This window comes from Eptesicus fuscus, chromosome 9 (assembly GCF_027574615.1).
Source record: "Eptesicus fuscus isolate TK198812 chromosome 9, DD_ASM_mEF_20220401, whole genome shotgun sequence".
NCBI classification, from domain to species: domain Eukaryota; kingdom Metazoa; phylum Chordata; class Mammalia; order Chiroptera; family Vespertilionidae; genus Eptesicus; species Eptesicus fuscus.
This window is the reverse complement of record NC_072481.1, coordinates 9,524,043-9,550,952: the sequence shown is the minus strand read 5'-3', so window position 1 is coordinate 9,550,952 and position 26,910 is coordinate 9,524,043. Positions and strand designations below refer to the sequence as shown.

Below are 26,910 nucleotides of genomic sequence, written 5' to 3'. Positions count from 1 at the left end.
TGTGAGGGCAGTCATGGTAACTGCCTATTAGCCTGTTGTGGCGAGCAAAGGAGGTGATGTATGTCGTGTGTGAAGTGCCCAGCACATGCCCGGCACGTGGCGCACACCCACCGTCATTACGCTGCAGGAGCTGTGGGATGACATTGGCTTTGTAGTGACTGTTTTCACAGGCCCTGTGTGTCATCCAGAATTCCTTTCCTGCCATCTGCCTGAGCCCCAGCCGCCCCAGCCGCCCCAGCCTGACACCCCCACCCTCCAGGGCCGCCGGCCAAGGTGCAGGAGACCAGCGCTGGGCAACCTCCTTCCAAGGCCCTGCAGTTACTGATTCCTAATTCTGAATAAAGTGTGAGTCGGGCAGGCTCAGTGCCACCCAGAGCTGTAAATCCTCACAAGAAAGACAGTCCTTTGCTTCCTGTCTGGGCCGGAGCCTCCTTCCTGATTCATCTCTTAAAGCTGTCAGCAATTGAGCAACGACCTCTGAACCAGGAGGTCAGGGTTTGATTCCTGGTCAGGGCACATGCCCGGGTTGCAGGCTCGATCCCCAGTATGGGGTGTGCAGGAGGCACCCAATCCATGATTCTCTCTCATCATGGATGTTTCCATCTCTCTCTCCCTCTCCCTTCCTCTCTGAAACCAATAAAAAATAAAAAGCTGAGACCAGCAGGATACGATCTGAAAGTTGCCAGGACAGTCTTTCCTTCCTTCCCTTCCACATCTGCCCTCTGATCTCAAAGGACCTTTGTCCCCGATGAGAATGCAGGAATTGGGAATTTATCTAAGAGCAGTGGCTAGAGGAGGAGCTGGGGGATGTGACATAGCAATAGTCATCATTTATTGAGCACTTACTCAAGTGCCAGGCACTTAAATCATGTCACTAGCCCTGACCGGTGTGGCTCAGTGGATAGGGCGTCGGCCTGCGGACAGAAGGGTCCCGGGTTCGATTCCGGTCAAGGGCATGTACCTTGGTTGCAGGCACATCCCCAGTGGGGGGCGTGCAGGAGGCAGCTGATCGATGTTTCTCTCTCATCAATGTTTCTATCTCTCTATCCCTCTCCCTTCCTCTCTGTAAAAAAAAATTAAAAAAAAATCAATAAATCATCTTACTAATAATGTCACTTAAATCCCATGCAAGCTCTGTGGGGCAGGCACAATTATGCCCATTTCACAGAGGAGAAAACTGAGGCTCAGAGAGGTTAAGTGCACAGCTGAGAGTACCCATTCCGCATGGGATCACTGGACTCTGAGGCACATGGCCTTTCCATTGTGCCATGTCGCTTCACCTGGAGCCTGTGGTGTGTGGGCAGAGTGCCTGGACATGGTCGAGCCCATCCTGCCCATCCCAGGGCCAACTGTTCTTACTGTCCTGTCCTGCCCACAGTCTTCCCAACCTCCAGGAATCCCCCAGATTCTTTCATCTCCAAGAAACTGCAGGAGGTTTTTGTACAAAGCCAGATTTCTGAATGGCAGCCTGATGGGGAGTTTATAAAGCTAGTGGGACAGTGATAGCAGAGACAGTGATTTCCTGGGGCTCTGTAGCAAGCTCATTGGCCTTTTAGGGGTCTCCTGAGGCCTCCCCACGGGCAGGAAGGGGATGTTGCTCAGGGCCCGCAGCAGGTTGCCCCATGCTCCACACACATCGGCTTCCCCCATTGCCACACTCACGGCGCAACCTTCTGGCCACAGCCCCGCCCCTTGCCCTGCCAGGCCCACTGGGTCCTGCAGCCTGGCAGCTGACCCCTGGGCTTGCACGGATGGGTCCATGCCAGCCCTAACCCATCCTGTGGCCAAGGCAGAGCAGTCTCATAGTCCTCCTAAGGGGGCCAGGCAAGCACACGCTTCAGCTGCAGGCACCTGTTCTTACTGTCCGGTTGGAATCCCAGAGAAGGGCCACAATGAGACGCAGACCGTTTGTGCTTCTGTAGGTTTATTCGCCAGTGATGGGAACACAGCTGGACCCATACAGAACACATGTGTAACTGACACACACCTGGAGAAAACCACCCGCTCTCTCTCCCGCTCCCCCTGCACTCAGAGGGTTCTTTCCCGGAGCCGGCTCTATGGGTTTGACCCCTGTCGGCCCCTTCTGAGGCAGAGCAGGGCTAAATCCTGCCGGGGGTGTCCCCGCCTGCAGAGCGAGGTCCCAGGGCCAACAAAGCACCTATGCGTATGGAGGATGTTTCACCCCGGCACCCACCGCCTTCCCAATCTCCAGGAATCCCCCGGGCACTTTCATCTCCAAGACATTCCAGGAGGTTTTTGCACAAAGTCAGGTTTCTGAATGGCACATGATGGGGAGTTTATAAAGCTCAGGGACAGCTATCATTTCTTCAACCCACGCCGAGAGCTCCTCCTACTACGAGAAAGCTCATGTTGGGCACGGGGCGGGGTAGAGTTCAAGGTCTGGTCAGGAGCGTGGCCGTTGGAGGGATGGTCCCCCCACAAGCGAAGTGGGCCCCCAGCTCCTTCTCTGCGGGTGAGGCTGCGGGCGGAATCTCTCCTCTGGGGAAGGACTGACTTCGGGGCGGGTCCCTTGCAGAGAGAGAGGCAATCAGGACCAGAGCGGAATCACGGGTCCTTCCTCCATCGGACACACAGGCCAAAGGGCAGGTGAGATGCATGGATGTCTCTAGGCCCCCAAAGAGGATCCGGCTCCACGGGAAGGCTCTGGGGGTGGGGATGTGTGGCGGAGTCCCCGTGGGCCGCGTTGATCTGCACGAGAGGCCACAAGAAATGAGGTCCCCTGGGAAGGCCGGGCGGCATCCAGCCTGAGAACCAAATGGGCGGCTGGTGAAGGCGTGAACACTTGCAGGAAAACGGCTTCGGAGAGGGGCGGGTCACGCTCGGCATTCCAGCTGGACCCCCGGGGTCTCCGGACACTCCCTTAGGGGCCTGTCTCAGTCTCCATCCCCCCAGCCCATGGCCCACCCCGGGGGGAGAGGACGCCGGGGGGCCAGGCTCAGGGCACCATGTGCCACCACTTGAAGGCGAAGGGCTGCCGGCGCACGTTGGTCCCGCAGTGCACCTCCCCGTGCAGCATGTGGTACGGGGTGAAGTCGTCGATGAAGGTGCAGTGGAGGCCCAGCGGCTCCAGCAGGGACCGCACCTTCTCCTCCAGGCAGCAGCGGCCGTTGACGACGGGCCCGAAGGGCTTGGGGATGCCCAGGTGCTTGCCCAGCACCAGCATGTTCACCTGCAGAGCGGGGAGGTCCCGGGTCAGGGGCGGCAGTTCATCCCCGGCTCCTACCCCGACACCTGCCCTACACCTGCTGGGACCTGAATTCATTAGTCTCTTAGACAGCCCTGCAAACCGCCACTCGCCCTTTCAGGAAGCGGGAGGGGAACGTGGGCTGGTAGGACCTCTAGCCAGCTGTGCCTTCCCGGGGAGCGTCTGCCCGGCTCACCAGCACTTATTTCTCTGGTAACGGCTCTTCCTATTGGGGGACTGTGGTGGCTGCCATACTGTGCCACAGACTCCCACCTCCTAGCCTGTGGAGCAGGGTAGATATCTGAGCCAAGCGGGACCAATCAGATGCTCTCTCTCGGATGTCTGAAGCTCACGTGGCAGGAGTCAAGTCAGTCTCTGTGTCTGTATCTAGAATGCGCGGTCATACTCATATCCATCCCCAGGGACAGAGAGGCAAAGGAAGCCACGCTGGAGGCGGGGAGAGGGAGGAAGCGGGAGGGGATGAGGGATGGGAATGGACACAGAGGTAAGAGCTGGTTCCAGGGGTCCTTGTGTTACATCGCCCTCTCTGGCTGGAGCTGGCTCAGGTGGGCCTCTGTTTCCTGCAAACAGGAGCCTCTGAGCCTCTGCACACACTCTGGGAGCACATACACAACTGCAGGGCCGCCGTGAATGTGCAGGAAGGAAGGGGAGTGATGAGAGGCCCTGCAGGTGGGGAAACGGAGGAAGGCAAAAAGGCCAGAAAAAGGAAGGAAAGGGCGGGGGGGGTGGGATGAAGCAATGGTGGTGTGGACAGGCTCTCTGCAAGGCTCTGATGATGGGAAAGTTGTGCTTCTCTGGAGGATGGGGGTGGAGGATAGAGAGAGGGGGGAGGGGGAGGGGGAGGGGTAGTGGGGAGGGGACCTGGGTGATCTCCAGCAGTGCTACTCAACGTGTGGCCCCCAGATAGCAGCATCGGTGGCCCCTGGGTCCTGGTTGGGAAGGTAGCAGTGTCTAGGCCCTGCCTCAGACCCGCTCAGTCAGAACCCCTGGGGTGCAGCCCCAGTGGTCCAGGCATTCCAGATGCAAGTTCACATTTGGAACCACTTCTTCCATGAAGCCTTCTTGGACTTTCAGTCCTGCCTCTTAGGCTGCAAGTGCTCTGTCCGACCTCTGAACCGCCTCATCACATTATTATACAAGATAGATCGCTGGGACAGGTCCGAAGAGAGGGAAAGTCTCCCATCTCGGGATTAGCTTGGAAACTCTGTGAGAGCGGGGAGCAGCCTCCATCATCTCTGCCTCTCCCACGGGGTACCCGAGTGTGTGGGGGATGGATGAAGCGCTGTGAGCCGGGACAAGGAGCAGAATGGGCACCTCGGCCCCAGCTGATGCCGCGGGCTTTACACACACCTCCTCGGGTAACCATCCCTTCACCCCGCAAATACAAGGGGGTCCCTGGGAGCAGGCAGGGCCTGTCCTGATGTCCCTTGAGCAAGGGGCTTGGCCAGTGAGCATCTGTAGTGACCATGACCATCAGCCAACTAGCAGCCCTTCTGCTGGCCGTGATGGGACCCTGCTGCTCTCCGCCACCCCAACCCCAACCCCAACCCCAACCCCAACCCCAACCTTAACCGTGGCAGCGACCCAGCAGCGTGCCCCTCCGCAGAGGGGAGGCTTGACGCCTAACTCTAGGAAACCTTAGGTCACGGGGGTGGGGGTGGGGGCGGGGTGGGGGCGGGGGGGCGGCCTCACCAAGTCCGGGAAGAAGGCCACCGCCTTTCTCCTCTCGGTCTTGAAGAGCTGGGGGATGTCCACGATGTCCCGCTCCGTCAGGCCCAGCTCCCGCTTCAGCACCTCCCGGTTCCAGTCGATGCAGCTCTGGGGAGAGAGGGAGGTAGAGTTGGGGAGCCCCTGCCATGTGTGTTGCAGACCCCATGGAGTCATGTCTGGTTAAGGAGAGGCGGGCTGCCCATGTGCCAACGGATCACCTCTCCCCACGAACCTTATCTTTGCATCCCTTCGTCAAATACACTGTCCTGTGTCCCATTCCTCAAGGTCCAGTCCCACTTGTGGCCTCAACATGAGAGCGTTCCAAAGGGTTCCATCCTTGACCCTCTTTCTTCTCTAGACCCTTCCCTCCTCAGGGAACTCCTTCAGTCTCACGGTCTGAACACCATGCCTGCCTGCCTCCTCCTTCACTCAGGGCCGCCCTCCATCTCCCCCAGCCCCTCCTTCACTCAGGGCCGGCCCTCCATCTCCCCCAACCCCTCCTTCCCTCAGGGCCGCCCTCCGTCTCCCCCAGCCCCTCCTCTCTCCTGGTACAGGCACTGACACAAGCCTTGCTGTCCAACCCCATCTTGGATCTGTGCCCGCAGGACCCAGGAGATTCCGTTTGTACTTCCAGACACGCTGGACACCTCTGCTCCATGCCCTGGGAGGCCCATCCTGGAGAATCAGGTCTCCCGTGCCACTGGCTTCCAGGTGGGTTCCGCCAACGGGGACACTGTACCTGCACGAACTTATTGAAGCTGATGAGGTTTTCATTGGAGAGGACCTGGTTGATGGAGATGGTGCTGACCTGGTTGTTACCTGTGAAGGCGAGAGAGAGAGAGAGAACCACAGCGCTAGGAACTTAGACCTTTGCTTGAGTTCATTGGAAGTGGTAATGCCTTTAATTGGAAATTTACAAACCCCTTTCCCGAAGGGCACTGGGTGATGATTCCTCTTCTTTGGTCTCATGGAGGGGCAGGGCTGGGCCACCCACCTGCCCACCATTGAACCCTGTCCCTGCCCTCCAGGGGGTGAAGCATGGAGCTCCCCGGAGGCCTGGCTTTCCTGCCTGCTCGATGGGGTGCCCGAGGAGACAGGGCTGGACAGGGAAGGGGAGGCTAGAGCCAGCAGCGCACACTTCTCAAGCTGCTATTTATCCAGCTCTTACCCGAGGTCGGAGCTCTACCTTTAGTACCGCATTTAACCCTCGCTGCAACCCCGCCAGGCACGCATTATCATCCCCACCACGTGCCCCATGGAGCTGCCAGTCCAGGACAGGGACGACTGAGGCCAGCCCCTCCCCCAGATGCTGACGGGACGTGTGCCCAACCCTCCCCACACCCAGGCTCCCACAGGGGTCAGCCGGCTGCAGCTGTCACCTGGCAGGGATGGGGAGGGGGAGCCTGGGGCTGGGCGCCAAGGAGCAGAGGAGTTGGCAGAAGGGGCTCACCCCTGGGAGGTGGCAGGAGACGGGACTGTTCACGGGGCCCGGCGTGAGCCCAGGCTCCCCGTTAGATGCTTCATCAACCAATGGGATTTCACTCACAAAGCACAGATTATTCAGAATTTCAGGACAGTGGCAACAGAGCATTAAACCTCAAGGGAGGGGCCCTCTGAGCAGAGGGCCCTGTGGGCTACCCTGGTCGCATGCCCATGAGGCTGGCCCTGTCTCCACTCTGTCCCTGCCCATCCCAAGCCCATCGTCCATCAGCTGTCCTGCCAGCTCTGCCCCTCCCCCCCCCCCGTGGCCCATGGTGGCTGGAGGAGCAGGGCGAGCAGTGGCAGGGGTGAGGGCTCCTGAATTGAGGGGGACAGCCCTGCTTTGAAATTTGCCAGCCCTCTCTCAAGTCACGGTGTGTGTGGAGGGCTTGAAGGCTGTGATGAGGGACAGTGGTACCCACCAACAACCCCTTCGAACAGCAGGGACCTGCCGTGGCCCCACTTCCGCTTTTCCTGGAAGAGCTTGAAGCAGGCGCTGGGGCTGGCCAGGAGCATCCGGAAGCCCTGTGCGGAGAGGGCAGACTCCTCAGCACGGGCCCTGGAGCTCATCCCCTGCCCAGACGCCAACCGTCGTGTCACCAGGCCCTCACCTTCCCGTCGGGGGCCGGGACGAAGCTCAGAAACTCATCCACGTGGCCCACGGCCAGCCAGTCCACGAAGAGCTCCACGGGGGGCTGCACCCTCTGCGCGTGGAGGAAGTTCCGCACCACCGGGGTGACCCTGCGGCCTCTTGACCTGGGGCCCAAGGGGTTTAAAAAAGAGTTGCTTAACTAAAACATTATCTATGCAGAAATGGAAAGACAAGAGTTCAAGCTACCTGCAATATCTACCAAAAAGCATGCATTGCCTTTGTAAGCAGGAAGTACCATACATACATGCATGCAGGCATACATGCATACCTACATACATACAGATGGCATACCTACATACATACATACATACACATATACATACATGCATACCTACATACATACAGATGGCATTTGATCCCAAGTCTGATCCCAAGGTGAGTTCTCCAGGGGGCCCACAGGACAGGTCACTCACACCAGGGCTCATCATCCAGGCAAATCCTCAGAACCGCCCTCGCACCCCATCCTCACATTCTCCAAGAGACTGATTGCACCCCTGCATTCCACCCCCAGGGCTGGGTGGTCCTTCCTTGAGTTTGTCTTACATTTTTCTCACTGCAGCCTCAGCCCCTGCACATCAGTGGGGAGAGGCGGACAAGATCACCCTGGAGGGGCCTTATGGCCCCAGCATTTTATGGTAGTGAATTTAGATCCCATTCTTCTTTGCCTTCTAAAAAAATATCTAACTTCCTCTTTCTGTGGGATCATATGTTTGAGAGCAGTTAGTCCCCTCTCCCCCACCCCGCAAAGCTTCTTGAGTCACCTGTTATTTGATCCCAAGTCTGTTCTAACTGCTCTGCTGAATTTGGTTGCAGAGCTAATGACCATCCTATATAATAAAAGCCTGATATGCTAAGTGTCCTACTGTTCAACCGTTTGACCAGTTGCTATGACCCACACTGACCACCAGGGGGCAGACGCTCCAACCAGTAGGTTAGCTTGCTGCTGGGGTCTGGCCGATCAGGACTGGGTGAGAAGGACCGGACATGCCCTGGAGCCCTCCCGCGACCCCTCCCTAGCCCCTATCGTGCACCGGTGGAGTCCCTCGGCCTGGCCTGTGCCCTCTCCCAATCCGGGATCCCTCAGGGGATGTCGGAGAGGTGGTTTCAGCCCAATCCCCGCAGGCCAGGCCGAGGGGCCCCACTGGTGCATGAATCCATGCACCAGGCCTCTAGTTATCATATAATCCCTTCTCTTTTCCATTGGTACCCAGGTGTTACGTTTGAATAAAGACATAATCTGTTATTCTGTATGTGTTACTGCCATTTCAGTTTTCATGTCCTATATCTCCCTTCTCCTGCTCTCAGGAAAAGATTTGATATTAGTCATTTACATCATAGTATAAACAAGCTCTGACTTAAATGCAGTTTCTCCCAGGACTGTTGAGACTTTAAGCTTTTTCTTCTTTTTTAATTGGTAGCAACATCTATTTATTTTCTGAATGGGAAGACCCAAGTCTAATTATAACTTTGCATTCTGTGTTACCTTCCCAGGTCACTCACCCTCTCTGAGCCCACTTGTAAAATAAAAGGGCTGAATGAACTCTTGGGGCCCTGCTCAATTACTGCCTGGGGAGTCTGAGGCTACTTCTCAAAACTCCCCAGGTAATGGTGAACAGTGTCTGGTGAACAGCCCACTCCCTTCCCTGCCGCACCTCCCCGCTGCATCCAGAACCACAGTTTTATCACTCCTTTCTGGTTCTCTTTGAGGAGTGGAATAGCCCCTCACACCCCAGCCACCATCACCACCCCCCACCCTCAGCCTCCATCCCAGCAACACCGCTCCCTGCTCCTCTCTCACCCGGGCAGGTTGCCCCCAATGAGGATCCTCCCCAGGGGGTACTCTTTCCCGTTGGCCACCACTGGGGGGCTGACCTCCAGGTTTCCGAAGGAGTCCAGGCCACACACAGAGCTGTCTTGCGGCTCCCGAGTCACATAGCCGAAATCTGGACCCTGATGGGGAAACCGAGTCAGGTTGGCTGAGGGGGGCAGATGGCCATTATGAAGAGCTTGAAGCAACTTTCTGGGTTCTGAATTCCTTAAAGCTGGGGCAGGGGTGGCTGCCCATTCTTCAGATGGAAATACTGAGTCTAAGACTGGGATCTGATCTATTCAATATTTCAGGCGTGCACAAGGGCCGAAGTTGGGACACACACAGGCCCTCTGGCCCTGCTGCCATGTTAGAGCATGTCATTCCCCATGGTCACAGGGGGACAGCAGAGAGGGCCCTGGCTGATCCTGCACCCCCCCCCCCCACTAGACACGGAGCCCGAGGCCATGGCCACCCCCTTCCTCTGCACAGACTTTCTGCCAAGTCCAGCCCAAGGGCAGGCATCTGGCTGCTCTAGCGTGGCCTGTCTCTGGGGACCACGAGGCTGTTGATGGCTTTCTGAGCCCCAGTCTTTCAGCTCTGGAAGAGGAGAGAGCTTCCCGGGCCACCTCTCAGAAGGGTGTTAAGAGGTGAGAGCCCCGACCACCTGTGTGATCCAGTGCGGGGGTTGGAGGGGCCCCATTCTCTAGGCACCAATGGAAACTCCGCTCCTTCCTCAAGGAGATCCTGGTCAGCACCCATCATGCCACAGTTACCCTATCACCAACAGCACCAGCAGGCTCCCCCTGCACAGACAAAGCCTCACAAGCACCTGTGAGGCCAGGGCCAGCATGTCAGTTCCACTGATGAGGAAACGGAGGTTCAGAGAGGGAAAGGGACTCAGGCAAGGTCACACAGCGTGTGAGTGGCAGAGCCGACCTGTTCTGATGCCAAAACCTGTGTTCTTAGCAGCTGCGCTGCCCTGCTCCCCTTGCCAGACTGAGCAAATAAAAATACAGGATGCCCAGTTACATCTGAGTCCCAGACATACGACAAATATATTTTAGTATAAGTACGTCCCATGCAATGTTGAGGATATACTTTCACCAAAAAGATACTCATTGCTTATCTGAAATCCAGATTTAACCGGGCACCTCCTACATGTTACCTGGCAACGCTACTCCTGTTGTTAAAGATCGTGGTTCCCGGCACTGCCCCCTGTACCCCCCACCCCTCGGAGTCATGTCCACGCACCCCCAGGGCTGGGCTGGCCCCTGGGCCACTCACCAGGATTCTCTTGTAAGGGAAGTCCTGCAGCTCCCCATTCCTGGGGGAGTCGAAGACCACCGGGAAGGTCTTGTGCGGCGCCTGAACGTAGCCCAGCTCCATCTCGTCCTGCGAACGAGAGAGACGCCCGCTGTGGAAGCCACCACTTCCCACGCTTGCTCGGCACTAGGCACTTCAGGGAAGACTGTGCACGGGCGTTCTCTGCCTTGGGGAACTTTGCCCTTGGGGGTGAAGGAGGTTGCTAGAGGCTCAGAGAGGGAGTACAGTTGCCTAGGGTCACACAGCAAGAAAGGCCAGGAATGAATGAGAACATGGACATGACCTTGGGGGTGTCCCCATGCTGGGTCAGGGCAGAGTGGACACCGAGAAGGACTCAGGGTGGCCCGAGTTGGACAAGTAAGGCGCTGGGCATCAGCCAGCACCTCTGGCCTCCACATGCGGTCATGAGGGGTTGACCGCTGGACAGGGCTGAGGGGACCTGAGGAGATACAGATCTGCCTCCTTCTCAGACTCATAAAGGTGCCCAGGCCAATTCTGACCCCTCTGGTCCTGGAGGCAAAGATGGCCCAGCATAGACAACCTACAAACCCAATGAGAAGCTCACTGTTAGGTGCTCTGCTCTAGACTCTTGGTGGGTATTAACTCCATTAATCCCCCTGACACGCCTATATGGAGGCACTATTACTACCCGTGTTACAGACGAGGAAAGAGAGGAACAGAGAGGTCTCGTTATTTGTCCAAGGGTGCACAGCCAGTCAGCAGCACAGCCAGAATCCAATCTGACTTGGTTCATCGGAGGACCCTACAGTCATGACAGCTCCTAGCCTGGCAGTCAAGGTCTCCCTCCTCAACACTTACCCTTGACAGAACCTTGGCCCTGGCCAAAGTGAGCCCGTGACATTCTTTCTCATGCCTCCTACCTCTGGGCCTTTGCACATGCTGCTCCTCGGCCAGGACCATCATCCCCTGAGTCCCAGCATGGCCCTTACCAGCTGTTTGGCCCTGGGCATTTGCACCCCTGAAAGCTCCTCGGGTGGGTAATGACAGGGGGTTGTCAAGAAGATGGAATGACACTATGGCAATGGCACTTGGCTAGTAAGTGCTCACTGAATGGCAGAAGTCATCCCCCATCCATTTGCCAAGTCCAGTCCAGCTCAGATGCCCTTCCTCCTGGAGGCCATCACTGATGCCCCGACAGAGGGGATGCCACCTCCTGCAAACCTTCCTGCAGGTGGCACTTAGCTGGTGCCCCTGCCGCATCTTAGATGGTGAGAGCTGGGATTTTCACCACCTTGGGGCTTCTCAGCCTCGGCTCTATTGACATTTGGGGCCAGATCATTCCTTTCCGTAGGGGCCAGGAGCCAGTAGCATCACCACGTCCGGGTGGCCGTCTAAAATGCCTCAGACGGCTCACTATCCCTCGGGGGGACCACTGGTCCAGGCTGCTAAGGGCAGGGCATGTGTGGCCAACCCAGTGCCTAGCCCAGATCCTGGGGGTGAGTGGGTGTTGAATCCAGCGTCAGTGTGTTCCTGGGTCTCCAGAAAGTTCTGGAGACAGGGGGCGAGCCCTAGGTCTATAATGAGAAAGAGCAGTGTCCGGGGAGGGCGACCCAGCGCCCAGGTCCTCCTGGGTGTTCCCCGTTAGCCCCCACCCCACCCTGTGGGGACAGGCCAGCCTCCCCTCCGGGCCGGTGTCCTGGCTGGGCACTGCCCGGGGGCGTGGTACCTGGATCCAGCGGTCATTGCGGTTCTCGGCCTGCGGGCAGATGGTCAGCTTGCAGCCGGCCTTCATGGCCAGCTCCGCCACCGCGTCCACGAACCGCGTGTTGTTCCTCACCCTGCAGACAAGCCGGGCAAGTGGCTCAGGACAGAGCCAGGCCGGGGGGGGGGGGAGCCACCCGGGTCGGAAGGACGCCCGTGTTCCCCAGACTCACTGGCACACGTACACCTCGAGGGGCGGCAGGGTGCTGGGCGTCATGATCCAGGGGGCCACCCGGAACACGACCGTGTCAGTGAAGATCGGGGACTCGGAGAAATCCTGCAGGGGGAGAGCAGAGAGGACAGAGCCCGGGCCGGGGGTCCAGAGGCCAGGCTCACTCAGACCCGCGGGCCCTGAGCAAGCGCTTCATCTCGGGTTCTAGAGAGGATGGGGGCGGGGGGGGGGGCAGGGAAGGGGCGCGGCTGGGGTCTTTCCCACCAGCAGTGCCTGTCTCTCCCAGGACAGAGCCTTTCTGTCTGCGTCTCTGCCCGGCCACCCCTACCTCATTGGAGTCGTCCAGCAGGGTGACGTGGAAGGAGATGAGCCCCGAGAAGCCGGCGTCGGGGAAGGAGAGGCCCTCCACGAAGAAGCGCTCCTCGTCCCCGTGGGAGCGGGGCACCTCGTAGGACACCTTGTCCCGGCCCAGCACATGCCTGTAGGCCTCACACGAGTCCTCGGGACCTGGGAGGGAACCAAAGTAGCAGCTGAGGCTCCCTGGTGGGCCCGGCGAGCGTGAGGGACGCAGGAGAGCTGTGTGACCTCCTCCAAAATGCAGGCCAGACAATCCCCGCGCCTCACCTCCTACTGGCAAAGGGGGGAAAGGTGCTTAATATGCCATGTGGGCAAGGCTGGGGGTGGGGGACAAGTTGGCGGCATCTAACAAAGTCACGTGTACCCCTAACCAGCCGTTCCACTTCTAGGTATCTTTCCTACAAAACACACACACACAAGGGTCTTCACTGGTTGTTTAGCTGTTCGTCGAACAAACATTTACTGAGCACCTACTATGTACGTCTGAGGCACAGCTGTGGACTCAGGATACAGCCACAAGCTAGGTCCCTGCCCTCAATGAACCTAGTGTAAAATCAGCAGCCGAATGACCCAGGGGACAGGGTAGGGGACAGCATCTCTGTGCTTCGGAATGCTATGGAGCTGGGGAAAAGAATGAAGCAGAGCAGATACATGCACCGAAAGAGGGGCCGAGTATATACTTCAGTGAAAGAAACAGGTTGGAAAGCAGAATAGGCACACCACACATGCACATGCACGCACACGCACACGCACACACATGTGCACGCACACACACACAGAGGCACATTTAGTACATATAGAAAAAGCAGTTAGAACACATACCGGATCCTTAACAGCGAACACATTTTAAGAGTCAGGTTTAGGAGGGCATGTGACAGGGGGTAGGGGAGGCTGGGGGAAGGTCAATGGGGGGAAAAAAGAAGATATATGTACTAATATATGTAATACTTTAAACAATAAAAAAAAGAAAGAAAAAAAAGAGTCAGGTTGAGGGTTAGGGATAGAGGACTCATTTTTTACTCTAGATGCTTCTATATTGTTTGGTCTTTTTAAAAAGTGAGCATCTTATTACTTGTGTCCATTTGTATTGCTAGAAGGTCTTTTACATCCTTGCTTGGACTTGCGATACTGGCATTGTGGCTACGTGAAGTAGTCACGGTTTTTCTCCGGGAAATGCACCCCGAATTCTGCAGGGTCCACGCCCGTGGTGCCCGGGGCTGGCTGAGGAACACCTCGGTAAACAGCGAGGGACAGATGAAGCAAGGACGAGAGCGATCACTGCTGAATCTGAGGGGTTGGCCCCTGGGGGTTCGTTACACTGTTCTCCCTGCTTTTGTGCATGTTTGAAATATTTTGAGAGCAAACATTTCTAAACATGCTTGAAATACATTTTAAAAATCCATTCATCCAATAAAACAACCTCGGGCCACGCCTGTGCTGGAGACGCCAGCTGGCCAGGCCCAGAGCTCACGCATCTGACTGTTCCTCCGGCCCCCAGGGCACCCGGGAGCCTGGGCAGCGCTGTCCCCTGGCGCTGGGCAGCGGGGGAGGGGCGTGAACTCACCACAGGCGTGGAAGACCCGTGCCCACTTAGCGTCGTAGCTGGAGGTGTGGAGGACGAGTCTGTGGTCGTCGAAGAGGGCAGCGGGGCCCTGGGTCCGCAGGACCATGACGGACATGTCTTCCAGGTCTGGGGAGCCAGACAGAGAATTTGGGGAGAGGGCCTGGCCCACTGAAGGTGCTCAGATAATGGTAGCATCCCCTGCTCCCCTGGAGGGAGAGGAAGGTGGGAGCTTCTTTCTTGAGTTCCATCCGGGGGGCGTGCATGGCACCGGGGATGCTGCGGGGGGCAGCTGCCAGCCCGAGGCAGGTTGGGGAACCGTCAAGGTGTGTCTGGGAGCTGGACCTCTGGCCCCGAGCTCCGCCTTCAGGGCCGTGCCTATGGGTTGGAGCCCCTACAAACTAGGTGAGCAGTGACCCCGGACACCCAGGGACACGGGCTGCCCTGGGCCCCTCACCTTGCAGGCAGCGTATGTGCTGGTCACAGTTGTCCCGGTCATCACAGTTCAGATCGTCCCTGTCACAGTTCACTAGCAGGATGGCCCCATACCCATCGGGTCCCCAGACCCACTGGCGCTGCCAATGACAAAGCAAAGCTGGTGATGGGGGGTGGGACCAAACCTGTGCCTCCCTCCCCAGCATCCTCTTGGCTGGCCAATCCCATCCTGCCCTCTGAGGACAGGTCCACTCTCACTGAAGCGCCTCCTGCTCAAGGAACAGCAATGGCTCGGCCGGTGTGGCTCAGTGATTGAGCATCAACCTATGAACCAGGAGGTCACGGTTCGATTCACAGTCAGGGCACATGCCTGGGTTGCAGGCTCAATCCCCAGTGAGGGGCACAAAGAGCTAGCCAGTCAATGATTCTCTCTCATCATTGATGTTTCTGTCTCTCTCTTCCTCTCCCTTCCTCTCTAAAATCAATAAAAATATTTTTAAAAAAGAAAGAAAATGAACAGCAATGGCTCCCCACAGTCCAAACTGGCAGCTGTCTTTCGTGGCTGTCTGTCCTCTTTCGCAACAGACAACCTCCTAATTCTAAGTCCATCCCTCCCTCCAGCCTCAGCTCCTGCTGTTCCCTCCACCGGGACTGCCCTCCCTTTTACATCCCTTTAGAGCCCAGCTCAAGTGGATTTGCTTCCAGAAAATCTTCCTCCCTCACCCAGCCCACCTTGGCCTTTTCCTCCGAACTCCTACTACATGAAGGGCCACCATAATTCAGCCCAAAGTTCTCTAACGGTTTCATACTTGGTAGATTTCCCTTTACACCTAGATCAAGGAGTTAGCACACTATGGCCCATGGGCCAAATCCGGCCCTTGGCCTGTGTTTGTAAATAAAGTTTTATTGGAACACAGTCATATGCACTTGTTTACTTACTGACTATAGCTCTTTCACACAACAATGGCAGAATCAAGTAGCCGCAACAGAGACTGTATGGCTTGTGAAGCCTAAAATATTTACTATCTTGTTTTTACAGAAAAGGTTTATGACCCCCAACCTAGATTGAAAAATACAGAAGGAGGTTCGCACAAAGCAAGGCCTAGCCTAGTGCTGAGCACATGTGTGCTTCAGAGTCCCTGGTGATGACTTTTCTCCTGGTAATAGAAGAGTCCCACCATGCCTGGCTCCCCTGACCTCGGCATCGGCTGGAGGCAGGGCGTGCCTGTCACAACCTCGCCTCTATGAACCCAGCCTAGAGCAGTTCCAGACTCCACACCCCTTTCTGGGCCCAGGTGAGATGTCCTACCTTGTCCACAAAGCTTCCATTCTGCCTGCCATCACAGTTCAGGTCGCAATCCAGAGTGATGTCTGCAAGGGGAGGGCAGAGGGTAAGTCACCACAGGGTTCCCAGGAGGTCAACACAGGCCTATGACCTTCACCTTTTACCTTCTGCTCTCAGGGCCCACCTGGGGCTGGGCAAACGGAAAAGACCCTGCCCAGAGGTGGGGGCATCTGGAGCCTCTCTCCCTGGCCTGGGGAAAGGAAGCAGCCTTGGAGAGGAAGCAGGGTCAGAGTAAAGGCCCAGGACAAATGCTGCCCCCTCCAGGGAGCCTTCCCTGATCCCTCCCTCTTCTGTATCCCTACAGCCCTCACTGTCTGGGACACACCCTGCACTGAGCTCAGGTTGCCCTGGCATTCTTGGTCTGTGTGAAGCTGTCTCCTCTCCTTGGGATGGGGGAGTGAGCCTGGACTTCGGTGTCAGGCAGACGTGGATGTGAATCCGGGCTCCGCCATCTGCCGGCTGTGGCCTGTCTGGGCTTCACCTTCATCTCATACTCTTAAAATCCCAGCTTCCATCCCACTTTCTGAACATGTCTCCCTAGAACTGGTGCAGATTTTATAATACAAATGGGGCATTCACAGGAGAGAGGTAGGGGGAGGGGAAGAAGGAAACATTTGAAATAATTTTTAAACTTGGAAAGATCCCCAACCACCATGAATGAATGTATCCCACAAACAGAATGTGGGCAAAAGTCCCACCCGGAAAATAATATGTACACTGTGATTCCATCCATAGGAAGTTCAAAGAGCGGCAAAAATAGACTGTATTATTTGGGTATGCATACTCAGGTGACAAAACCACAAAGAAAAGCAAGAAAATACTATCACAAGGTAGTGGCTACCTCTACAGGAAGGAGGCCAGAGATCAGAGACGGGTATATTTTGGGGGAGACTTTGGGGTGCTAGTCATGTTCCATTTCTTGACCTGGGCGATGGCTATTCATTTGCTTTGTAACTATTCATTAATGTGTGTGTATAAAATAAAGCTTTATTGTCTGGCCGGTGTGGCTCCGTGCTTGAGGGTTGACCTATGCACCAGGAGGTCACGGTTTGATTCCCGGTCGGGATACCTGCCAGGGTTGTAGGCTCCATTCCCAGTGGGAAGTGTGCAGGATGATTCTCTATCATCATTGATGTTTCTATCTCTCTCTCCCTCTCTCTTCCTCTCTGAAATCAATACAAAAATAAAGCTTTCTGCACTTTGCTGTGTGTATATTTTCCAATGAACCATGTGTGTGTTCAGGGCGTGGGAGGCAGGGAGATACCCAACCTCGGTCCTAATTAAAAGAAGGCGAATTAAAGCAACGATGAGATACAACCTCTCTGAATGGCACAAAGGGAGAAGGCTGATAGTGCACAGTGTTGGCAAGGGACACCCACATGCTGTTGGCAGGTATATAAAGTGGTACTGTCATTTTGGAGAGCAATTTGGCAATATCTATCAAAATGTACGATGTGCATTTCCCATAACTCAGCAGTTCTGCTTCTAAAATGCCTCCTGAAGATGGAGCATTTTTAACTTTCTTGCTAATTGCTCTCCGCGTGCCTGTTCCACCCACAGTGGTGCAAACTCCCACCCGCAGTGCACGGAGCTCCCAGCTCCACATCCTTGGCAGCACTAAGCTCAGCGTCTTTTCCTTTGGGCCCTGATCCCTGGGGCTTTCTCTTCTGTGAATTGCTTGTTCATGTTTTTCCCCTATTTCTAGTCATTTGACTTTTTTTCTTCTTGATGGCAGTGTTCCATAATCTCTATGCTCCAAGGAAGCCAAATGCATTGCAGATTTCTTCTCCCAGTCCAGAGTTGGATTCCTCTGTTGTATAGAAGTTTTAAATTTTAATGCAGCCTGACTTATCAATCTTTCCCTTTAGGATCTGTGCTATTGTTTTTCCTTGTTAAAGACAACCTTAACCTTGAGTTTACAGATATTCTCTTCTAAAAGCTCTAAAATATTGATTTCACCTTAAGATTTTTAACCCGCCCTAGCTGGTTTGCCTCAGTGGATAGAGTGTCGACCTGCAGACCAAAGGGTCCTGGGTTCGATTCCGGTCAAGGGCACATGCCCAGGGTTGCAGGCTCGATCCCCAGTAGGGGGCAGCCAATCAATGATTCTCTCTCATAATTGATGTTTCTATCTCTCTCTCCCTTCCTCTCTGAAATCAATAAAAATATATTTTAAAAAAAAGATTTTTAACTCATCTGGAATTTATTTTTCAGTATAGTACGAGGTATGGTTCCAAGTTTATTGATTCTCACATGGTATCCACGTGAGCAGGGGTCTATGGCCAGTTCTCTACTGGTTCTCTGGTCTGTATTTAATCAGACTGACTCAACTACTACAACTTGGAGAAAAGCCATTGGTACCATGTATCCCTCCCTCTTGTTCTTCCTCAAAATTGTCTTGGCTATTCTTGCCCTTTGCGCTTCCATATGAGATTTATGAGGTCAGCCCTATAACGTTCTATTTAGACTGTTTGATACTGGCCCACAGCTGTTGAATCTCTGTTCTGTTATTTTGTTCGTTTCATTCTTTCTTTCTCTTTGTGTTTCAGTTCGGTAACTGTTGCCCTGTCTTCGAGTTCACCAATTCTTTCTTCAGCTGTGCCACGTCTACCTATGGACCCATCAAAAACATGTTTCGTCGGATTTTTATTTCCAGCATTTCCATTTGAATCCTTCTTATAGTTCTCATCTCTCTGCTGAAATTCCCCATATATTCATGCATGTTACCCACCTTTTCCTCTACAGCCTTTAACATATTAATCACTTTATATTTACTGTCTGATAGTTGCATGGAGTTTATATATCAGTTTGTGGAGAATTAGCCCCAAAAAATGTAAGTTGGAAAAAGCAAGGACCAGTTACATGTCTATATATGCTTCCATTTGCTTACAAAAGGGGGGAATAAACACATATGCATGTGTCTACTTATATAAACACAGCATTTCTTAGAAGGATGCTGGGCCTGGGGAACGTGTAGTCTTGGGTCAATTTGGAGGTTAAGGGCACTGACCTCACACATATAACTACAGTCAGCCCTCTGCAGACTCAGATTCCCAACCATGGAGTTGACCCTTGAACAACACAGGTTTGAACTGCATGGGTCAATTGAACTGCACAGATCAATTGGAAAAAAAGCCATATATAATTGGATCCATGCAGTTCAAACCCATGTTTTTTAAGCGTCAACTATATACTCTTTTTTACTGTTTGAAATTTAAAATGTGCACTTCTGACTTTAAAAAAAATTAAACTCATTGATTTTGGTAACAAGATCCTTGCTCGGTGTCATTCCCAACCACTTCCCATCCTGCCTTTGGCCAACGCCCCGTGGCCACAGCCTCACCATGGCACCCAACTTACCAACACAGGTGAGGTAGAGCACTGTGTACGCCAGGGGCAGGGGCTTATGTCCGGAGTAGTAGGAAATCTGAACCTGTGGAAAGATGGGCCCAGGGTCATGTTGGCTGAAGCCAAGAGCCCCCACCCCAAAGGACAGGCCTTGGAATATCTGGCAAGGAGGGGAGGAGATCTCTGTGCACTAAACTTGAGTTTACCAACTCAGCTCTTCCTTTAGCCTTCTCTGTGCCATTTATTTGTCCATGCCTTGGTTGGCCCATCAGTAAAATGGGCCTACTTGTGAGGAATTCTATGGAGACCTGGTCCCAGTGCTGCCGATGACTACTGTGTGATTTTGGCAAGCCCCTCTCCCCTTTGAGTCTCAATGCCACCATTTGTACAACGAGGCGTTCAGACTGGGCAGGGTTTGGGACACTTTCCAAGCCAATGTTTTTATCTCTGGGACTCAGACAGGCCTGGACTCAGAGAGCCCAGCACCTCTGGGTTGTGTGACCTTGGCCAAAGCCCTTTCCCAGCCACCACAGTTTCCTCAACTGCAAACTGGGACCATACAGGTTTGTGGCTCAGAGGACTATAGTGCAGCCTAAAACAACACGTGTAAAAGACTGATCTCACAGAAAGTGCCAGGAGACATCAGCTATCGTAAGCGGTGGGCAGGCGGCATTGTGTAAGGGCTCAGATTCAGATGCAACATGCGGACATATCCTGGGAAAAGTTCCTATCTGCTCTGGGCCTCAATTTCCTGGCTGGAGAGCGGGGGATAATAACAGTTCCTACCTGCAGGAGTGATTATAGGCTGTGAGGATTAAGGAAGGAACGCGTGTGACATGCTCAGCACGGTGCTTGGCCCACAGCCAGCACCCAGTAACTGTCCAAGGCGGGGCCGGAGACGGTGAGGAGGATAAAGCAGTTGGAGCCTGATGCATCAAAGCCACCTTGTTGGGAGGGCTGGATGGGCTCATGGGCAGCGCTCTTAAAGGGACAGTTTTCCAAAACATCGTTCCTGACATGGAGTGTAACTCCATCGCTCCCATACGACAAGTCCTGGTTCCCATCAGCCACGTAAGGTGGCATCGCCTGTGCCAAGCTCAGGGGCCACCCCATTTCTCCCACGTTCTAAGTGTATCCTGCCCTGGGGCCAGAATGTTGCCTACAGCTGGGGCAGGTTAAAGACACTCTCGTTAGCTGAGTGAGCAGAGAGAGGAGGGAAGGGAAGTCATTATGTCCCCGGGAAGGGAATGGGGACAGGAAGAGAGTAGATTAGAGGAAGAAGAGGCAACTTGGGGAGATGTCACCGTGGGAAGGGGGTCTCACCAGGAAGAGCATCCCTCCCTGTCCCTGGTCCCTGCTTTCTCTCCTTCACGCAGAGCTGCAGGGATAACCTAAGCAACCTCCTCAGCCCACAGGTGGGGAAACTACCTGCAGAGGACACACTGAGTGTGCTGTTGTTGGTTTTTTGTGTGTTTTTGTTAATCCTCACCAGGGGATATTTTTCCCATTGCTTTCCAGAGAGAATGGAAAGGAGGAAGGGAGGGAGGGGGAAGGAGAGGGAGAGAGAAACATCGATGTGGGAGAGGCACGTTGACTGGTTGCCCCAGGCACCTGCCCTTGACCAGGAATCGAACCTGCAGCCCTTCAGGGCGCGGGCTCAATGCTCTAACCACTTAGAACCACTGGCCAAGGCCACACACTTCGGTTTCCTGTTTGTTTGTCTTTGTTAATCCTCACCTGAGGATCTTTTTTCTATCGATTTTTAGAGAGAGTGGAAGGGTGGGGAGAGAAGAGAGAGAGAAATGTCAATGTGAGAGAGACACATCAGTTGGCTGCCTCCCACATGCGCCCCGACCAGGGCGGGGGATCAAGCCTGCAGCCGAGGTACATACCCTTGATACTGATGCTCTATCCACCGAGCACACTGGCTAGGGCCACACTTTGTGTCCTTAAGTCGCAGCGCTGGCTGGCTCCAGGGCCAGCCACTTACTCACCATGCTACTCTGTACTCCGGGTAAAAAGAGGGCCCAGTGAAGCTAGATCACTGCCTCCCCGGGCTGCCCCCAGACCAGGGACCCACTCACATGACTGTCGTTGATGTCATTGCTGGGAGAGTTCATGACCACGATGATCTCCAGCCCTGCGTTACAGCGCCACCGCCTGGTGTCCGCCCGCTCCCGGCCCCTCTCCATGCTGGGAGAGATGTAGATGTCCACGCCAGGGGTTCCGTAGACCTCGAACATCTCTGTGCCCTCCGGTACTGACCTGGGAAGAACAGGGAGCCATGGGAAGTGCTAGAGGGGGCAGCCCTTGTTCAGATGCTTGAGCTTTGGTTCAAAGTCTTGCTTCCTCCAGGACGCCTTCCCTGACCACCCCAGGCCTCTCAGATCCTCCCAGTAAGCTCCTGGGAGTCAAGCCTCGACCACCCACAAACGTATACACCGTCTTGCATTCCAAGGCTCCATGGTCACTCACATTTCCCCTGTGAGTTTCCCAGGCACTAACTGTGGGATTAAGAAGTCTGTGATGTTATCTGGCCCTGGGACTGCGTTTCCCCACTCCAGCTCATCGGGGAGTCCTGTTTGAAATCAGTCTGGTCATCTTCTTATTGTCTGAGGGGCGCCCACTGTGTACACAGGCACTGTGCTCCCCAGAGCCTTCGATCCCACTGGGAGCTGAGGACAGAGCTCCGCCCAGGGCAGCCAGATGGGGCTCAGGGCCACAGGGTCAGGGGTGGGGCCTGGACCAGAGTCAGGAGTCAGACACTAGACAGGCTGTGGGTCGCACATCAGCCGGGTGACCTTGAGTAGTCTCCTGGCCTCCCTGCACTTGGTCACCTCGCCTATAAAGTGGGATAATGACCCCCCACTTAGCCAAACTCACTGGCCACCATGAGGCTCAAATGCGGTCATTGGGAGGAAAGGCTTGGAACACTGCCCGCCAGGGTGGGGAAGGGGTTCTTAAAGTGGATTAGGGCACAGGAAGCTGGAGGCGGTTTGAGAGCGTGGGCCGGGGTGTCTGCGAAGGCTCCCCTGAGGAAGGCAGGTGAACCGAGACGGGGAGGACACACCTGCGGGGAAGACATTTTACCACGGAGCCCGCGGAAGTCAAGTTTAATAAACAAAACCAGCTCTTTCATCCCACCCCTCTGTAACGGGGGGCCAGCGATGGCTCTTGATTAGGAGGTGGTTAAGCCTGTGGACTTTGGGGCCAGGTCACCTGGGTCCAGATCCCAGCCTGGCCATTCACTAGGTGTGTGACCTCGAGGGAGTGGGGCGGCCTCCCTCTGCCTCAGTGCCAGCGTCTATAAAGGGGGGATAATGAGAAGATCAAAGGAGTGTGTGTGTGGGGGGGGTGTAAATGCTCAGGGTGAGCGAAAGTCAGGGTCACCTGAACCCGTGCCCTCATTTCACTGCTGGGAAAACTGAGGCTTCGGAGAAAAGGGACTAGACGGTAGGGCTCCAGACTCCCAGGGCAGTGCTCATGCCCCGTCACAAAGCTGTGTGTTAGGAAGATCAAAGGGATGGCTGATGGGAAGACCTGTGTCAGGTACGGGAGGATCTGGGTGTCCCACTTCCTGGAAGTCAGCAGAAGTGGCCAGGCCACCTCGAGCTGCTCTAACCCGTGTCCCCTGGCCCAGCCCCAGGAGGTGCCTGTGGCTCGGAGCCCCGGTTTCTCCCCAGACAAGGCTGTCCGCGCACAGGACAGCCCAAGGCCCCCCAGCACCAAGCCCTCCCAGCCAGCCTAGGAGGCGGGGAATGGAGGGTGTAGCGCGGCAGGGGGTTTGCCAGGGATGGAGGCATTTCCTGGGTGCAGGACTCTCAGTGCTGGAACCTAGAAGGTCTTGGGCAAACTGGGACAGCTGGTCACCCTCGCAGTGCCCAACCTCGGGCCCACCTGGTGATTCCAGAACCAGAAGTGCCGCAGGCAGGGCCCTGGGACCTGCACTCAAAACCACCCTGACGCCCAGCGAAGCCAGAAGCACAGCCGAGGGTGGGCTGTCTCAGCAATGCTGGAGCTGGTGCCCCAGGGCACACGGGATGACTCCGGGTGAGCCCACCCCGAACTGGGAAACAAGACAAGTCAGGTCTCCCCTGGTGTCTCGTGTCTTCCCTTCGATGGTGAGAATGGTGATGAAGGCGGCTCCCGTGGCCATATTATCCCCACTTTGCAGATGAGGAAACTGAGGCTCAGAGATGCAGGTGACTTGTCACACAGCTAGTAAGTGACAGCCAGGAATCGTGGCCCGCTCTGTCCCCACTCCCTCGCAAACCCAAACCCATCGACCTCTGGGAAGACAAAAGCAGACTTTCTGAGCCAAGGACCTGACAGGAAAGGCCCCTGTAGCTGAAAACACACAGGCCGACAAGATGACCACCAAGAGTGGCCCCCAGGGGCAGGGGAGACCAAGGCCCAGGCAGCTCTGGCTCCACGGGGAGGTACCAGCCTCTCCTCCCACTCAGTGAGGCTCCCAGATCCTGGCCTCTCAACAGAACCAGGGTCAGGACACCACTGGCCCTCCTTAACCCCGGTTCTTCCCGCCCCAGGAAGTGCGGCCACACTTCTGTCTCGAAGAGCTGGAGCAGTGCCGCCTCCCAGGGCCCCGCTCCACGCGCCGTCAGAGCTCTCGCGTGAAAATCGGCTGCAGACAGCGGGGAGCTGCTTTGTCACATCCGAGGCCCCTGGGAGCAGAGCGTGAAACCCATCGCTCTTCAGGGTACATGGGGAAACTGAGGCCCAGGAAGGAGCAGGAGGTTGTTCCAAATGACACTGCAAACGGTGGCAGAGCTCGGACCAAACCTCGGGGTCACTGGCCCACAGGTGCCCAAGCCTTTTCACCCCGTTAGACCACCTCTGCTGAGCAAGGGGCGGCGTGGGCAGCGACTCTCAACCCTGGCTGTCCGTTCATTCCCGGGGCGTGGCTCAGCACATGAATCCCTGCTCGGGAAAACAGCCCCCTCGCCCAGTCAGGGCCATCTCCAGCTCAGCACGAGGCGGGAAGACAGGACTTAACCCGCTGCCTCAGACAGAGCGGCCCAGGGTCTTGTCTGGGCTCATCCTTCAAGGCTCTGGCTGGTGCCCTTCCTCCGAGAAGCCTGCCCTGACTGCTCAGCCTATGCTGAGGTCTCTTTTCTCATCTCCTCCTTCTCCCAGTACAGCTCAGAGGGCGCTCCCCAGTGTACGGCAGGCTTGGGGACACTTGAGGCTGCCCACAGGGTCAGGATAAAGCCTCAATATGGTGACAACCATGATAATCGTGGTGACAGCCACCATACCTGAATGCTCACCCCAGGCCAGGTTTCACCTGCGTGCTCTGCACGCACAATCTCATCCAATCTTCCCAAGAGCCCTGGGAACAAAAGGCCAAATTGTTTGGGTTGCATCCTGGCTCTGCACTCCCCACTGGCTGTGTGACATGGGGCAAGTGACTTAACCTCTCTGTGCCTCAGTTTCCCCATCTGTAAAATGGGGAGGATGATAATGTCTGCCTCCTGGAATTATTAAGAGAATTAGTTAACATATGTAAAGCGCCAGGCAGTGACTGGGTGGAGCAGGCTCTAAGTATCATTGCTGATATTATTATTATTATTATTATTATTATTATTATTATATCATCTCCATCATACAGAGGACTCAGGTAAAGCGACTTTCCTAGGGTCAGACAGCTGCTAAAACGCGGAGCCAGGACTGAGTCACCATGCCCACTGGCCCTTCTCCCGCTGGCCCACAGTCCGAGCATCAGGGTTGCTCACTCATGGCCTCCCCAAGCCGGAAGAGACCTCAGCGCTAACCCAGGACTGCTCTGTCTGCCAGGCAGGAGTCCCTTCCGCAGCATCCCCCCCCGGGGGGGGGGTGACCCAGCTTCTGCAGAACTGCAGGATGGGCCCCTCAGAGCACAGGGACCACGCCTGCCTGTTCACCTGTGTGCCCCGAGCCTGGCACACACTAGACCCAAAAGAAATACCAAGGGGGGCTGGTCGTTGAGACCCAAGAATCCCTCGTTCGAAGGTGCAGGAGGCTCCACCCACCACCCTGTGGCTAACCCACCGCAGCCTCCTCTGCAAACCCCAACATGGCCCACCCACTCCATTACCCCAAGACACTGCTGCCTTTGCCTCTCAGGACCCCAATCTGTCCTCCATCCTCTCAGGAATCTCTTCAGGGGAGGAGCTAGCCCTGGGATTCCCGGGCACATCTGCCCTACGGGCAGGAGGCGGGCGGGGGGGGGGGACAGATGAGTCACCCCCATGGGCATGAAGTGCTGGAGAAGGCAGTGCCCGGCCTCACAAGTACCCCTCCTCCCTCATCACTTCTGGAACAGTCTCTGTGGCTGCCCCCTCTTCAGAAGCCACCAAATCCCCTTCCCACCCCTCACTGCCCACCCAGCCTCAACCCGCTTTAGCTCCCAGGACCTCGCTGGGCCAGGCCTGCTCAGACTTGGTTCCCATCCATGACCAGCTCCTCACCCCCTCCCATCTACTACCCCGGGACCAACCCATCTCTGCTTCTGACTCAGTTCACTCCGATTTTTAAGTTTTAATCTAGGACACTGGTTCTCAGCTGGGGTGACCCCCTCCACCCCGGCACGGTTGGCAATGCCTGGAGACATTTTCGGTTATCACCCGTGAAAGGTGCTCCTGGCACCGGTGGGTGGAAGCCAGGGACACTGCTCAGCGTCTCAGTGCGCAGATGGGCCACCAGCTCTCCCCGGCCCCAGGGAACGACCACGTCATAGCGCTGCGGCTGAGAGGCCTGGTCGGTAAGATGGGAGCAAGGACACGGCTCCGCCTTCTCCCCTCCCAGGCCCTTGATTACCTTTGTCCCCAGTTCAGCCAAAACCCTTCCCAAAGTCTCCTTTTCCTCCTGGGAGAGGGGGGAGGCGGGGCCTCGCCTCCAGCCACTGGCCTTAAGGACATGGGTATACAGTGGGGGCATAATGCATGGGCATCAAACAGCTGGAGGAAACCCCTCCTCCTCAAGTGGTGGGCAGCCAAATTCATAAGACTCCTGGCCAGGAAATGGGTTTAAATCCTGACTTGGCCACTTAGTAACTCTGTGACCTGAGCATATGGCTTGCCCTCTCTGTGTCTCGGTTTCCTCAGCTGTCAAATAAGATGAAGAAGAACAAACTTAGCTCATACGGTGGTTGTGAAAGTTAAATTTAAGAGGCTTGTTAAGCTCTTAGAACAGTGCCTGGCACTGAGTAAGTGCTATCTACGTATAAGTAATTGAAAAAAAAAAAAAAGACTGACGCTCTGTTTTCAGGTTCATCAGCAGGAACTGGGTATGGGGAAGGGCAGTATGTCTCTTCCTATTCCTATGTGCTCAGCCAGACCCTCAGCCCAGCCTGCAGGGTCCTCCGGACAGAGAAAATGCGCAAGCCCCGTGGCTCCAGCATCGCCCGCCCCCCACCCCGCCCCAAGGCCCTGGCCAGAGCTCAGCCACTATAAGCCTCTCTACCCTCCTTCGGTCTCCCACACTTCAAGTTTCCTGGCTAGAGTCTTTCCTCGCCAAAGGTGAGGACCCACGCTCCTGTGATTGGCTGGTGTTCCAAGGCCAAGGCTCAGGAGAAGGCAGCCACGCCAGGCCGGAGCCTGAAGATGCCCTACACAGCTCATAGGGAGAACCCAGGGAGCTCACACCGAGGGCCTGCAAAGCCCAGGCCTCCGGCTCTTACCCATAAATGTCCACCAGGGTCTCCACGCCGGCCACGCACACGGCACTGGTGGGATGCTCCAGGGACACACGCACGATCCTCTGCAGGGACAT

The 26,910-nt window shown here is 55.7% G+C and overlaps 1 protein-coding gene across 1 annotated transcript; it reads right to left on the bottom strand.

Annotated features, from left to right (window-relative positions):
- Positions 1 to 1,935: 1,935 nt before the first annotated feature.
- On the bottom strand, positions 1,936 to 26,910 carry PADI3 (peptidyl arginine deiminase 3). The gene is made up of 16 exons (XM_054720654.1): positions 26,819 to 26,910; positions 21,225 to 21,405; positions 19,153 to 19,225; positions 15,757 to 15,818; positions 14,470 to 14,587; positions 14,016 to 14,141; positions 12,423 to 12,601; positions 12,096 to 12,199; positions 11,888 to 11,999; positions 10,162 to 10,269; positions 8,866 to 9,017; positions 7,027 to 7,171; positions 6,838 to 6,940; positions 5,676 to 5,755; positions 4,919 to 5,044; positions 1,936 to 3,190 (listed from the first exon to the last, which is right to left on the bottom strand). Exons 1-16 carry the CDS (start codon positions 26,908 to 26,910, stop codon positions 2,957 to 2,959), a joined length of 1,995 nt encoding a protein of 664 aa, XP_054576629.1. The 3' UTR covers positions 1,936 to 2,956.